Below are 15265 nucleotides of genomic sequence, written 5' to 3' on the forward strand. Positions count from 1 at the left end.
TGACAGAGCTTGTTTTCAATTTAAAGGTTGCTTGGGTGGCCTTGGTCAAATTATTACCTGCCTTGAGGCTGGAATTTATTATGCATGCATAAAAGACAAGTTGTTTTCTCTGTTAGGCCTGTTGGAGAGATGAAATAAAATATCATTCCTCAGTGCCCTAGACATGATGTATACCCAAAAAAAGTTAGCTCTTCTCCTTCCTCTGACTCATTCCAGGTGTTAATCATAGTGCAGTTTTCCTGTGAAGGACTCAGGGGTAATCAGGCAACGCCTTCCTTTATGTAATGTCTCTTCTCACATTATATTACATTTACTTGCTGTTAGTGTCCTGAGTGGCTGACATAGAGTAAGTAAGTCCCCACTTCAATGGCTGCTGAATTGTAGAAGGTGATGATAATAGCCATAGGGAGGTGACAGATACAATAGGATTTAAATGACTCAGAATTGGGGAAATAAAGTGACAAGAGGTAGGCATCTCATCTCCTTCCTCAATGTAATTGCATGAAGGATTTACTTCAGAGAAGCTGGTAGAATCTAGATAATCACTATTATAAACAAAAAGAGAAAAACTCCAGTTAGAGGAGGTTCTATTTCTATTCTCTCCGGCCTCCACCCTCCTTGAGAAGGACAAAATTGGAAGATCAATTTGAGACTAACATTGGAAATAAGAGATGTCTGTAAATGTCATATTACAATAATATAGGAGGGAGCTCTGGGGAAGATCTGTGTATCTCATCTGGATTAGTTCAACAGTGTGCTGACCCAGAACACTTATGTGGAGACAGTGCCAGATTATACACACAAACACACATACATAAAATTTGAATGTGTGTGTGTATGTGTATATACACACACATATTAAAAAATTTGAGCATACATATGTGTGTGTGTGTATATATATATATATATATATGGCATCTATTATGTACATATATATGTATATAATATATATACATATATATATATATACTTGAAAATTCATGATGTATTTTTTATGCAAAAATGCATCATGATTTCTCTGATTATATATATATATATATACATTCAAAAAAATTAGAGTATATATTCACAAAAATATTAAGTGTATATGTGTGTATACATACATACACACACACACTCAAAAAATTGAGTAAATTACTAATAATATGTGTACTATAAGGGGCAATACAGTTTTATACCAGCTATTCTACCAGTCATCTCTAAAATACATATGAAGTATATAAAATAATATTTTAACTTAGGAGAAAAAGTCAAGCTTTTGTGATAAATTTAAAATGTTATCTCATTCTAAGATTTCTCTTTGCATGTGTTTATTATGCTGCAAAGAACATGTATATGATATAAAAATGCATGAACATATGGGAGGGATGTACTTTTTGGTCAAGGTGAATGTGTGGGTGACAAATGCCACTTTCTCTTTTCCAGACTGTGGTTTTGTACTTGCTCACCAAAGCTAACTTCAGCATGCTCAAAAGGAAGCAGAGTTCCAGGGTGGAAGCCCAGCCAGTTACTGATTTTGGTCCTGATGAATCCCTGTCAGACAATGCTGACATACTCTGGATTAACAAGCCAGTAAGTTTCTTTTTTGAAGTTTAGAGAATCACTTGCTGATATAAGGGAAATTTGATCCATAAATTCAAAAACCATGTACGTTTGGCTTTGAAATATCTGTTTGAGCTGCAGTAGACTATGGATGAGCTTCGGAGTCTGGAAGTTGAGAACAATCAAATGAAATAATAAGGTGCCATGGTGAGTTACTCACATTGGAAGATAAACTAGGTGGTCTGGTCCCTTTACTCCCCACCAAGTCATGCATTGTAGCGACAACACCACTTACCAGACTGATCCAAAGTAGGAGTTCAAGATGAACAAGTTATTTTTAATCGACATTTTTTACTTACAGTTCTCAACATGCATGAATCTGAGCTATGACAAGCTCTTTTGGAATTCAAGTTCCTTCTGAGTTTCACATATTGATTAAAGTGAAGGTTAATGAGATCCTGGACAGCATCACTGAAGAACTTTGTCTCCTTTGCCTAATTAAGTTGATGAGAGCTTGAGAGGAAGGTCTGCAATGTGGGGCATCATTGTTTGTTCAGGTCATCACAGCAGCCAGGACTGACTGAGATGGCATAGACCTCGGTCTTGGAAACTCAGCTTCCTCAAACAAAGTAGGATCAGTGACACTATTATTTTTATTTTTATTTTTATTTTTTTGAGAGCTGTTTGCTTTAGGGCACATGCACTCTCTGGAGAGAGAGAGAGAGAGAGAGAAAGTGAGAAGTCTCCCCTCAGGGGATTTGGCCACACCACAATCCCTTCTCCTCCATTCTCTTCTTGAGATCTTGGTCATGCACGCAAATGCACCCTGCATGAGTTTTAAGTCGCTAGGTCAGGGACTCAAACTGGTTGACTATGTGGGAGTGCAGCAATGTAACATTACACCATCTACTGGTCCTGGATCAGTGTCACTATTAGGCTCCTAGTAGATGTTGAAGTAAAACAAAATGACTGTGGCCTCCTGTGGCACTTGCCTTTCCCCTGATGATGGCATGATTCTCTGCTGGGCTCTCTCCTGTTCTTTTCCGGTCTCTCCCTTATCTGCCCTTCAGACTGTCTCCAACCTACTCACATTCCTTTCTACATTGCTATTTCTACTCCCATTATCCTTCTGCTATACAACCATGGAAACATACCTCTTAACTCCATAGTGAATTCAAATATGTTAGTATTACACTGACAACACTTCATATTCATCTTTAAGTTGTGCAGCCCCTGCTTCCTGTATCTACACCCTGCTGTCCACTTGAGCCTCATGGAAAACTTTCTGCACCTCCAGGAGATCTGACTGCTCACATCAGTTCCCTCTGCTTATTTGGTTCCCTGGCCCAGAGTTCCTTTTCTAGCTCCTCTGATGAGACAAATCCTGCCTGTCTATTAGTACCAACTGAAATGTCACTCTGTTCTCATCCTCCTCTGAAAGATTCCTTATTTCCACCAGAGACAGAAGGATACTCTTTTCTTTCTACTTATCCCTTATCCTAGTTTACACTTGCACATGTGTGTGTGTGTGTGTGTGTATATATGTGTGTGTGTATATATATAATTTTATATTTGACATAAACCTAACTTTATATTGTATATATATTTTACTTTTTGAATTACAATCTAGTTGAGTTAGAACTGTATTGTCTTCATTGTATCCTCAGAACCTAGCATTTTTGACATATCGTAGGCCTTCATTTATGTTTAGAGAGTTGAATAGAATAGAGAATAAAACATTTGCTGGCTTCTTAGTATCTTTCCCACACAACTTTCTAAGAATTTCTGAAAAAGGTGTGTTATACATATAGCCTTGGAGACCTTTACCAATAATATTAATGCCTAATTATAATTCTTTCTTCATAATCAAAACGGATTTGTTATGGACGAACCCATCTTTGAAGCTCTTTTGTGTAATTAGATCTGTTATGTTGGAGGTCCAGCTGGGACTAACTTCACACACTGATGTTTATTGAAGTCTTTCCAAATAGCATAAAGAGCATATCTTCCCTGAAAGTAAATTGAATCAGCAGTGACTTACATGGTTTAGAATTAGCAGCATTATGTCTTCATGCAGATAGTATAACTGTTAGATAAATATTATAAACTGCTTAGTAGTCTGCAAATGTCAGAGTCTCTTCAAAGTTCTGACGGTCTTTTCTGTTTTTCATCTTGAGTACTTGCTAGTTTACGCAGCTACAGAATCAATCCACTCCAAAACCTACAGGTTTTCCCCCCCAGAGAGAGTACAATACTAAGAAATTAACATGACTGCATGATTATATATCCAAGATAGTCAATAAAAAATAAATTATGTGTAAGTGTTATATATTAATAAATTAGCTAGTAGTATTACTTGTGTGATTTACCATGTAGATGCAAATTAAGTGATTTTTTATCCTAGATAGTAGTTTTCATAATAGGAGTGATTATATGTCCTATACATACACGTATGTAAATATGCTCACTTACCCTTTAATTATTTTTTCTTTATTTTGTGTTAAGAAAATCTTCAGACAGTGAATGTGCTGCTAGGATTGCACAGAAACTTGTTTTGGAAAATTTCTAAAGCAATGTCTGACTAACTTCGTATAAAACATGTTCTCCAAAATAAAAAGTTATCTCTCATTTTAAAACTTAAGATGATGCACAAGACTTATAAAAATATTTTCATAGAAGAAGATTTTATAAGTAAGCTACAAATAGAAAACCCTGTATATTAGAAGTGTGTCAATTTATTTTAAAAAAGCTTTTGTGATCTACTATGATAAGCCATTGTGCTAGACATGAGTGAGGTTATAGTAAATAAAATATAGCCCCTACTTCTAGGTGCTCGTAGTACAAAATTGGATCAAAGTAACAGCACATGAAGTTTTTCTATGAATAAATTACTAATACATGTCTCCATTGAAGTAAAATCTTCCTGTATTGTGGTCTGATGCCTGGCAGTTATCAGAGGTGTTGGAATAGCCTGACTAGGATCAGATATAGGCTTTGGCTCATACTAATATGTGATCTCAGATACACCTCTTAACCTTGCTGAGTCTTAGTCCATTTCTGTGAAAAACAATTTGCTTTGATAATTAAATGACATAAAAATATGTGAACATAATTAGCATACTATATGCACTTAACAGACATTAGTTTCCTTCTTCCTTGCCTCTATACTGGTGAAATTGTTTTTTAATTTTATGATTCGTATTTACATTTAATCATTATATTAGATTGTGAGAAAAGTAGTGATGTATATTTCTACATTTTTTTATGTGAACATGCATCATGACTTTCCCATCAACCCAATACATCTGTATAGCATATAATATGGTTTTTCAAAGAATACATGAATACATCAAAATAAAAGATATTACCATATCCTTCATTTTCAACAGAGTTTTACATTCTTGTGTCTATTAAATGCTTATATCCTGAGTCTCTTCCCCCTACCCCTACCATCCTCCTCCCCTTCATATAGTCTCTAGTATCTACATTTGTTCTCTCTACTATTATGTCTTCAAATACTTCAATATCTGCTGTAGAGTGCAGACATATGATATAGGCTTTTGGGAAAGTCATGATACATTTTTCTATGTAAAAATTCATCATGACTTTCACAACAACCCAATATATTGAGTGGGTATATACAGTGTGTATCTTTCATAGACTGACTTGTTTTGCTTAACATTACAAATTCTACATTCATCCACTTTCTATCAAATGAGAGGGGCTTGTCATTTTTAATGGCCAAATAGTATTCCCTAGCATGCCACATTATTTGTCAACTCAGTTATTAGTTCTTGGGCATTTAGATTGATTCCATGTTTTAGCAATTGAGTATGATGCTACAGTAAATACAGATGCACAACTGTTTTTCCAACTGAGTGTCTTCCTAACCTTTAGACGCATACTATAGAGTAGGGTTACTAGGTCATACGGTAGTTCAATTTGTAAGGTTTTGAGAAACCTACAGATTGTTTTCCACAGTGGATATACTAATTTACATTCCCACCAATAGTGTAGGGGGGTTGCCTTTTTGCTACAGATTTGTGAGCACTTGTCATTATTTTTTTGGTTATAGCCATTCTGACTGTGGTTAATTGGTATTTCATTGTGGTTTTGATTTGCATTTCCCTTATGATAAGAGATGTGAAGATTTTTTCATATGCTTTTTGGCCAATTATATGTCTTCCTTAGAAAGTTGTCTGGTAAACTCATTTGCCCATTTTATAATGGATTATTTGCTTTTGTTGTTGTCTGCATCTGAGCTGATCGAGTTCTTTATATATTCTGGTTATTAGTCCCTTGTCTGAAGCATAGTTTGCAAATATATATTTTTTTCCATTTTGTGGTTTGTCTCTTCACTTAATTATTGTTTCCTTTGCTTTACAGAAGCTTTTTAGTTTGATGTAATCCATTTGTCTGTTTTTTGATTTTTTGCCTGTGCTTTAGGAATCTTATTTAAGAAATTTTTGCCTACTCCAGCATCTTCAAATGTTCCCTCTGTATTTTCAACTAGTAGTTTTACATTTAGATCTTTGATACATTTTGAGTTGATTTTTGTGGAGTTAGGGGTCCAATTTGTGGAGACAGGGATCCAGTTTCTTTTTTGTTCATGAGGATATCCAGTTATTTCAGTGCCATTTATTTACTTTTTTTTTGGGTGGGGGAGGGAGGAGAGGTTTTTGCTATAGGGTGCATGTGCTCGCCAGAAAGACAGAGGGAGACAGAGAGATAGAAAGCGAGAAATCACCCCCCACCCAGGGGGGATGGCCACGCCGCAATCCCTTCTCCTCCATTCTCCTCTCAGGGTCTTGGGCACACACACACACATGCCCGGCATGTGTTTAAGCCACCGGGTCCAGGAGTCGAACCGTGGTCGACTACATGGGAGTTCAGCGACATAGCCATTACTCTAACTGCTGGTCCCAGTGTCATTTATTGAAGAGACTTTCTTTTCCCAAAGGATTGTCTTTTATCCTTTGTCAAAAATCAGTCAACTGTATGTTTTTAGGTTTATTTTGGACTCTATTCTGTTTCATTGGTCTATGTGTCAGTTTTTGTGATAGTACCATGCTGGTTTAATTATCACATCTTTGAAATAGATTTTGAGGTCAGGTAGTGAGCTGCCACCCATTTTATTCTTTTTGCACAGCATTGTTTTGGCAATATAAAACCTTTTATAATTCCAGATAAATTTTATAATTTTTTTCTCTACTTTTGTGAAGAGTATCACTGGTAATTTGACCAAAATTGCATTTAATTTGTAAACTAATTTGGGTAAAAGTGGAATTTTGATCATCTAAGAACTTAAGATGTCTTTCCAATTCTTGTAACATACTCAATGTCTTTTAAAAATTGTTTTATAGTTTTCCTTGTAGAAATCTTCCTCCTCTTTGGTTGAATTTATTCCTAGGTATTGTGTGTGTGTGTGTCTGTGTGTGTCTGTGTGTGTGCGTGTGTGTGTGTGTTGTAAATGGGATTGGTTTGTTTCTGCCTATGTCTGTTCATTGGTAGTATTTAACTGTGCTATGGTTTTTTGTATATTGATTTTATATTTGACATATTGAAGTCGTTTAACACTTCTAGAAGTTTTTTTTCATGGATTCTTTTAAATTTTCTATGTATATTATCATGCTATTTGGAAGTAGGGACAATTTTGCGTCTTTTCCTATTTGAATGCCTGTTATTTTACTCTCTTGTCTCATTGCATTGGCTAAGACTTTCAGCATAATGTTGAAAAGGAGAAGAGATAGTGGACATTGTCTTGTTCCAGTTTTAGTGGGAAACCTTCCAGCTTTTTCCAATTCAGTATGATGTTAGCTATAGATTTGTAAAATATGGACTTTATTATGCTGAGAAATGTACTTTCTATACTTGTTTTGCTGAGAGTCTTAATTATGAAGGGCTGTTACATTTTCTTAAATGATTTTTTGCATCAATTGATATGATCTTTTTTTATCTTTCCTTCTATTAATATGATATATTATATTTATTATTTTGCATATCTTGAACCATTCTTGACTTCCTGGGATAAACCTACCTGATCATGGTGTATAATCTTGTAATGTGCTGTTAGATTTGATTTATTAATATCTTTTTGAGGATAATTGCATCTGTATTCATCAGGGTTATTGGTGTGTACTATTCTTGTTTTTGTTTATTTGTTTGTTTTTAGGTCCTTGTATGTTTGGTATCAAGGTGATGGAGATTTCATGAAATGAGTTTGGGAGGGTTCCTTCCCTTTAGGAAAGTTTCTTTAAAAACAGTTTCTAAGAAGGGGGCATCGGATGGCAGAATGGTTATATTGCTGGTCTCCCACGTAGTCCACTGCAGTTCAAGCTCCAGACCCGGTGCTTAAAACACGATGAGAACATGTGCGTGCATGCCCAAAATCCTGAAAGGTGACTGGAGGAGAAAGGATTGTGATTTGGCCATCCCCCATGGGGATGATTTTTCACTTTCTGTCTCTCTTTTCTCACTCTGTCTCTCTGGCAAGCATACACACCCTATAGCAAAACTATCTGTGCTTCTCTCAAAAAACAAAACAAAACAAAACAAAACAAAAACAAGAAAGATAAAAAACCATTTCTAAAAAAATAGTTTGAGGAGAATTGTGGTTAGAGCTTTTTTAAAAGTTTTCTAGAGTTCAGGAGTAAACCCATTGGGGCCTGGGCTTTTCCTTGTTGGAAAACTATTTAGTAGTGATTCAATCTCATTGCTTGTTATCAGTCTATTCACATTTTGTATTTCTTACTGGTTCAATCTAGATAGATTATATGTGTCCAGAAATTTTTCTGTCTTATCTAGGTTATCTAGTTTCTGGTGTATAGTCACCCATGGTATTCTTTCATGATAGTTTTGTATATCTGTATATCTTTCGTAATGTTGCCTGTTTCATTACTGATTTTATTTATCTGGTTCCTTTATTTTTCTGAACAGTCTAGCTAACATTTTGTCAATTTTGTTTTCCTCTCAAAAAATCAGCTTTGCATTTCATTGGTTTTGTATAGTTCTTTTATTCCCTATTTCATTTATTTCTACTCTAATCTTTATTATTTCTTTTCTTCTGGTATTTTTAGTTTGGCCACTGGGGGAGGGCACTCATTGCTATAAACTCTCTTTGACTGCTTTGGCTCTGTCTCAACGATTATGGACAGGTGCACGTTCACAATCATTGGTGTTAATAAATCTTTTTATTTCAGTCTTTATTTTTTCAGTAGTTTTACTCATTCAGGAGCACATTGTTTAGTTTCTAGGTATTTGCATATCTTTGAGGATTCTTCTTATAGTTGATTTTTCAAACTTAATTCCATTGTGGTCATAAAAGATGCTGGATGTAGTTTTTATACTTTTGATCTTAGAAAGGCTCTCTTTTTTTGCCCTATCATGTGTTTGATTTGAGAAAATGTTTCATTTGGAGATGAGAAGAATGTGAATTTTGTGGTTGTTGGGTGAAGAGTTCTATATATGTCTGTCAGGTCCATTTGGTTTATGGGCATTTAGTTCCTGAGTCTCTTTGTTTTTTTGTCTAGATTACTTGTTCAGTGGTGACAGTGGGTGTTGAGATCCCCAACAATTAGTGTGCTGCAGTCTAGCTCTCCTCTTGGATATAGCAGTCTATTTTTTAAGTATTTTCATGCCCTATTGTTAGGTCCATTAATATTTTGATTTTTTTATTGTATATTATTGGCACATTAAGCCTTTAATACTATAGAATGTCCTCTTTTATTTGCTCTTTTTTTTTTTTTTTTGCAGCTTTTGACTTGAAGTCTTTTTTCTTTTTCCTAATGTCATAACATTACTCCACTCTTTTTTGGTTTCTGTATACATGAAATGACTTTTCCTAAGCCTTTATTTTCAGTCTATGTATGTCTATCAGTGACATGTGTTCCTTGAGAGCAGCATAGAGGAAACTTTTACAACTCCATTCAGCCATGTGTGTCTTTTCCTTGAAGAACTCACTCAATCCATTAACATTGAACATTTTTGTTGATATTTGCAGGCCTATACCTGACTTTTTTTTAGTCATTTTCTTAGTTGTTTTGTTTTATCTTATTTATAATTGTCTCCCTTTCATTTTCCTGATGTATTATTCCTTTAATTATTTCTTGAAGAACTGATCTAGTATTAGTAAATTATTTCAGTTTTTGTTTATCTAGGAATTATTTTACTTCTTCACATTTGAAGAATAATCTTGCTGGGTATAATTTTCTTGACTGAAATTTTTTTTCTTTTAGAGTTTTAAATATGTCTTTTTAATTTTTCCTTGACTGCATTGTTTCTGTTGAGAGGTCTGACACTAGTGTGATGGGATAACCTGTAATTAACTTGATATTTCTCTCGCCATAATTAGAATATCGTCTTTTTTTTTTTTTTTTTTTGCATTTTTGCCAATTTGGCAATGATGTACCTTGGCGAGTATCTTATGTTGAATTTATTTAATGTCCTTTGTATTTCCTGGATCTGGATGTCTGTTTGTCTCTCTAGATTTGGAATGTTCTAGATAGTATGTAGTAAAAGAAATTTCCTGTGCCTTTATCCAATTCTTGGCCTTCTAGAATACCCATTATGTGAATACTCAGCCACTTAATGGTGTCTAAAACTTCCTGTATGTTGTTTTCATTTTTTTTTATTTTCCATTCATTTGGGTGTCTTGGACTAAGGTGGAGATTTTGTCTTCAAGGTCAGTGAGTCTTTGTTCTGCGTGGTCTAATTTGCTGTTAACACTTCCAAGGGTGATTTTGACTTCCTGTATTATATTCTTCATCTTCAGAAGTTCTATTTGGTTCCTTTGTAGGACGTCTGTCTTTTTACAGAATTCTACTTTCCTGTCATGGAATGATTTTTTAATCTTCTGGAATTGATTGTCTATTTTCTCTTACATCTCAGTTTTGTTACAATGAATATTCTTAATACTTTTTATGACATAACTGTGATTTCTCATGTTTTAACCATCATCAGTGAAGACTTATTATGTTCTTTTGAGGAAGAATATTTTCTTATTTTCTATTTCTGTGTCTTTGTATTGATTTTTATCTGGTGAAGTACTCACTTCTTCCTGCTTTTTGGAGTAACTCCATGGTGCTGGAAAGCAGAGATGGAGGTTAGAGGGAGAACAGCCTTAGTTCCCAGGTATGCTCCTGGTAAAGTGGTTCAGGAGGGACCAGTGAGCGGCCACATACTCCAGATCAGAGCAGGGCTTACCTTGCCTGCCAGACAGAGTGGAGAACCCAAGTTCATCTGTCTCTGTTGGAGTAGAGATGCTCTGCTCCTTCCCAGCTGTGGAGATTTGGTTATCCGCCCCCCCCCCCGCCCCCAGAGCTCTTTGACCTTGCACTTACTTATGATATGTGTTAGTTCCATTCTAGTTTCTTTGTTCTGTGGGTGGAATTGCTGGAATCCATGATGGGAGTCTGGGGTTCAGTTTCAGAGGAAAGTTTTTCTCTTTTTTCCCTCTGGGTGGGGTTTTGGGGAGGAGAAAGCCCTCCAGAGCCTCACCTGCTTCAGGCAGTTGCCTCCTTTGTACTTTTGCAAGTAGAAACCATGAAAATTAGAAATTCCTGTTGACTCTCTCCTGCCCTCTAAAGTCCTGCCTGATTCCTCTTTCTGCAGGGGGTTTGTTGACAGGCAGTAGCCATGGCCAAGTTTCCTGCAGGCTGCAGAAGTGGTGGCAGATGGCCCTCCCCTTAGTCAGCAGCCATGGTCCCCTGGTTTATCCCATTCTGTCTAGTCCCTATACAGCTGAGGGCTGAGCTCAAGGAGGGTGTAGAGGAGGAGAGGTGGAGGGATCATGGGGTCGTAACCACAGTGCCGTGGGTGGGCACTCATGGTGGCATGTGTGGGTAGCATGGGCATCTGGTGAAATATTTTAATTTCAGCATTATGTCTTTGAAACCATGTGGTTTATAATAAGAGTTTAAGCTATCGGTTTGTGCTGTCATGTAATAACTCTGGGTCATTATTGCAGTGGGTTCACTCCTTGCTGCGTATCTGTGCCATCATCAGCGTCATCTCTGTTTGTATGAACACACCCATGACCTTCGAGCACTACCCTCCTCTCCAGTATGTGACCTTTACTCTGGATACTTTATTGATGTTTCTCTACACAGCAGAGATGATAGCAAAAATGCACATCCGAGGGATTGTCAAGGTGAGTGTTTTCATGTCATTTAGGCCAATAACTGAAATGTGCCAAAAGTCTTAATTAGTTTAACACTTTCTTATTAATTTCAGTAAAACAAAACCTTTTAGTTTATCCATGCTAAGGTCCTTTTACAAAAGGCATCACTTAAGACATTGGTAGAAATATGCTGCATAACATTTTTAAAATAAAATAAAAGTGATAAAGCGTACAGCCTTGGTTACTATAAGGAAAGGAGTTAAATGTCTCAACTGTCTTCATGAAGACCAGAGTAGGATTTATTAAACCCCGCACGTCTGAAGCCGTAAACTGGTGCAGTAGCTGGCCCAGAGGGGCCTTCGTAATTGTTGATTTATAAAACATAGGATAAATGTTACATGATAGCATTCAAATGTGAGGATGTTCAGCAGCATGCCATTAACTTGACTGTTTTGAAGATGTAAAGGAATGAAAAAGTAAAAAATAAGTACTTGAGATCGAAAGGAATTCCACAACCTATGGTAAAGAATGTGTTATATGAAATTGGCATCCTTGGAAGACAAAATTAAATAACAAATTTTAGAAAGGAAAATAAATTATAGGAAGAAAATTTCTTTCTCTGTTATCTTTCTTCTGAAGGATACCCTTTACAAAGGTTAAAAATACATAGCTGAAATTAAGGAGGCAGATAGAAAGGCAAGACATTTATGGGACACAGAAATGAATTATTATCTATTGATGATAATGTGCTTTGTATCTTCAACTAGACTGGTATGAAGCGTATTCATGTGGGGTAAATTCGGTTTACAAGCTAAGCGACGCATATTAATTAAATGTATACAATAAATTCAAATTTAAAAATACACAGATGCTGCTGCCCCTAGAGGATTTAAAATTGTAATATTTAAGGAGAGGGTGGTATAATAAACTATAGTGCAGACTTTAGAGTTTGACATATTTGACTCAACTACTGGCTTTTCATTTACTGCATGTATCAGCATCTCAAGTTAAGTATTTTGGGTAAGAAATTGTTTCATTCTATACAAGGATTTTGAGAGTTTAATGAGATGATGCACAATACTGGTCAGTTTGTTGCTGTTCTTTATACATAATTCATTGTGTGCTATTCTTAAAAAGACAATGATCACAGCCAATGTATTTCTGTGTGTTTTTTTCTTATGGATTTTTTTCTTATGGATTTTTTACAGTTTATACAAAAGTAGATTATGCTTGTAATGAATCCAAATCAACATCAACAGTTATCAACATATGGCCAATTCTGTTTCATTTTAAAACAAAACTGAGAAATCAATAATCAACCCATTTCAGGAATAAGTTGTTATACATTGCCGACTGATAAATTACTTTTGTTTATTTTTTAAATAACCACCATGCAATTATTCCATCTTGCAAAATTAACAATAATTCCATATAAGATAGTACCCAATCCATGTTCACATTTCCCCAGTTGTCCTAAATATTCGTGTTTGCAGTTGGTTTCTTTGAATTGAGACTTACAGAAGATTCACATAGTGGATTTGTTGTGTTTATGAAGTCCCTGTTAAGTCTCCTTAAGTCCATTGAGTCTCAGCTCTATACACCCTACAAAAGTTTTCCACATGTCATTGATCCATTCAGAGAAATGAGTCTTTTGTGGAAAATTCTACATTTTAGGTTTTCCTAATTGCTTCCTGATAGTGCCGTTTCATAGTTTCTACACGCTCTGCATTTCCTAAACCATGTTGCATTTGCCCAATAATATATACAGGTGATACTTTCCCCAGGTGATACTTTCTTAAATTATTAATAAATTAAAACTCAGTTTTCACGTTGTGAAAATGACAGTAGGTACTGCCCTAATTGTCACAGTCTAATAATAAAAGAAACAGGCAGACTTGAAACATCAAATATGTATTCATTCCATGTGAATAGAGCACCAAATGAACAGGAGTTTCATTTACTAACTTAAATATTTAACAATAGTTAAATTAAAAAGAAAAGCAACAACTTGATTTATGGCATAATGGCTACACCACTGGACTCCCACATAGTCCACCGCAGTTGGAGTCCTGGACCTGTTGGCTTAAACCTCATGCCAGGTGCGTGTGCATATGTGCCCAAGATCCCGAGAGGAGAATGGAGGAGAAGGGATTGCAGCATGGCCATCCTCCCTCGAGGATGATTTCTCACTTTCTATCTTTCTGTCTCTCTCTGTTTATATGGCAAGCACACGCACCATATAGCAAAAATCTCTCAAAAAAAAAAAAACTTGACTTATGGCTAGATTGTATTTAAATGCTGTAAATCGAACATTTCCAGTGTTTTTCCTATTGCTTTCAACATTCAGATGATGAGCTATTTACCATTATAAAACCCAAAGTGTTTTTATATTTTTAATTTGTGAGAATTGAAAGTTAAAGTCAACTAATTTAATTTGTTTTTCTATTTTACACTGGGGAATAATTGAATTAAAGAAAAAGTTAACACAGATTTTAGCAATACTACATTGTTAGCATTATCTTGAAATAGTCAGTATAGCTACATAGCTCATTGAAACTGGTATTCAATGTTTAAATGACAGATGAACTTTCAGTTAAGTGCAGTTATATCTGAGGTCTGATGATCCTGAACCAAGTTGCATATGCATTATTTCAATGAATTTTCACCATCATGGCTGCCTTTTGCTTAGACTGTGACAATTAAAAGCAGTGCCAACTATCATTTTTATGACACAAAGCCCAAGTCATAACTTTTTCCTTTTAGTACTACTAACTTCTTTAAATATACATATCAAAAGAGACACAGATCGAAGAGGAATTGGCTTATGATTGCATTCTTGTATTAAAACAAACTTCTCAACAGACTTAGTAAAAATTCATCCTGTCATCTTAAATTTATATTGTTAATTTTTTCATTGGTTTTGTGTTTTATGTATGGAAGCTCATTCTGTTTTTTATAGTTACATTAAAAATATGTACGTATTTTAAATCCAAGTTATATCACAATAAAAGCACATTAGAGGCTTGATGATCCTTTTTAGAAGGCCTTTTAAATTGCTCAACTTACTGTGTTCTTGTCAATTAACCCTAGCATAATCTTTTACAACTTTTATTAAGCAACTCTCAGCTTATGCATTTATTTTTTTCTACCTTAATCCTCTTGCCAACCACAGTGAGGTTACCTCTTACTCAAGTTTTAGTCCCTTCACCCACAGTAATTTGAAAATATCTGCTATATTTGCTCAATTGTAGGACTTAAGCTTGTGTTTTTTCATACATATTCATGTGCAGACAAAAAAACTTTATGAAAAAATGGAATTGAAGTAAGATTGTTATGTTGCAAAGAATTTTGAAATCCATGCGTGATTTTTTCATAATTTGCAATGAAATTCTGAAGCCCCTTGTACAGGGGCATTATGAATATTTGTATCCTATTACAATTGTCAGGCTATACTTTTCTTAATAAGTTTTCTCATTATTTAGAATAAAGCTATACAAATACTAACTTCCATATGCACTAGTTTCCTATTAAAAGCATTCTAGGGAACAGTTAGCTTTAGTTATTAAGTGAGCAATGCCAGTTTGCAATGTCTTCTGTGTGAAAGAG

The 15265-nt window shown here is 35.2% G+C and overlaps 1 protein-coding gene across 1 annotated transcript in view; it reads left to right on the top strand.

Annotated features, from left to right (window-relative positions):
• Positions 1-1428: 1428 nt before the first annotated feature.
• The window catches only part of NALCN (sodium leak channel, non-selective), a 351304-nt gene continuing 337467 nt past the window's right edge, over positions 1429-15265 (top strand). The window contains exons 1-2 of the mRNA XM_006141515.2: positions 1429-1572; positions 11507-11689. Of these exons, the coding sequence (XP_006141577.1) occupies positions 1465-1572; positions 11507-11689 (291 nt within the window). The 5' untranslated portion in view covers positions 1429-1464. The remainder of the gene's footprint in view (positions 1573-11506; positions 11690-15265) is intronic.

Source organism: Tupaia chinensis, unplaced genomic scaffold (genome assembly GCF_000334495.1).
Source record: "Tupaia chinensis unplaced genomic scaffold, TupChi_1.0 Scaffold000057_1, whole genome shotgun sequence".
Taxonomy (NCBI): Eukaryota; Metazoa; Chordata; class Mammalia; order Scandentia; family Tupaiidae; genus Tupaia; species Tupaia belangeri.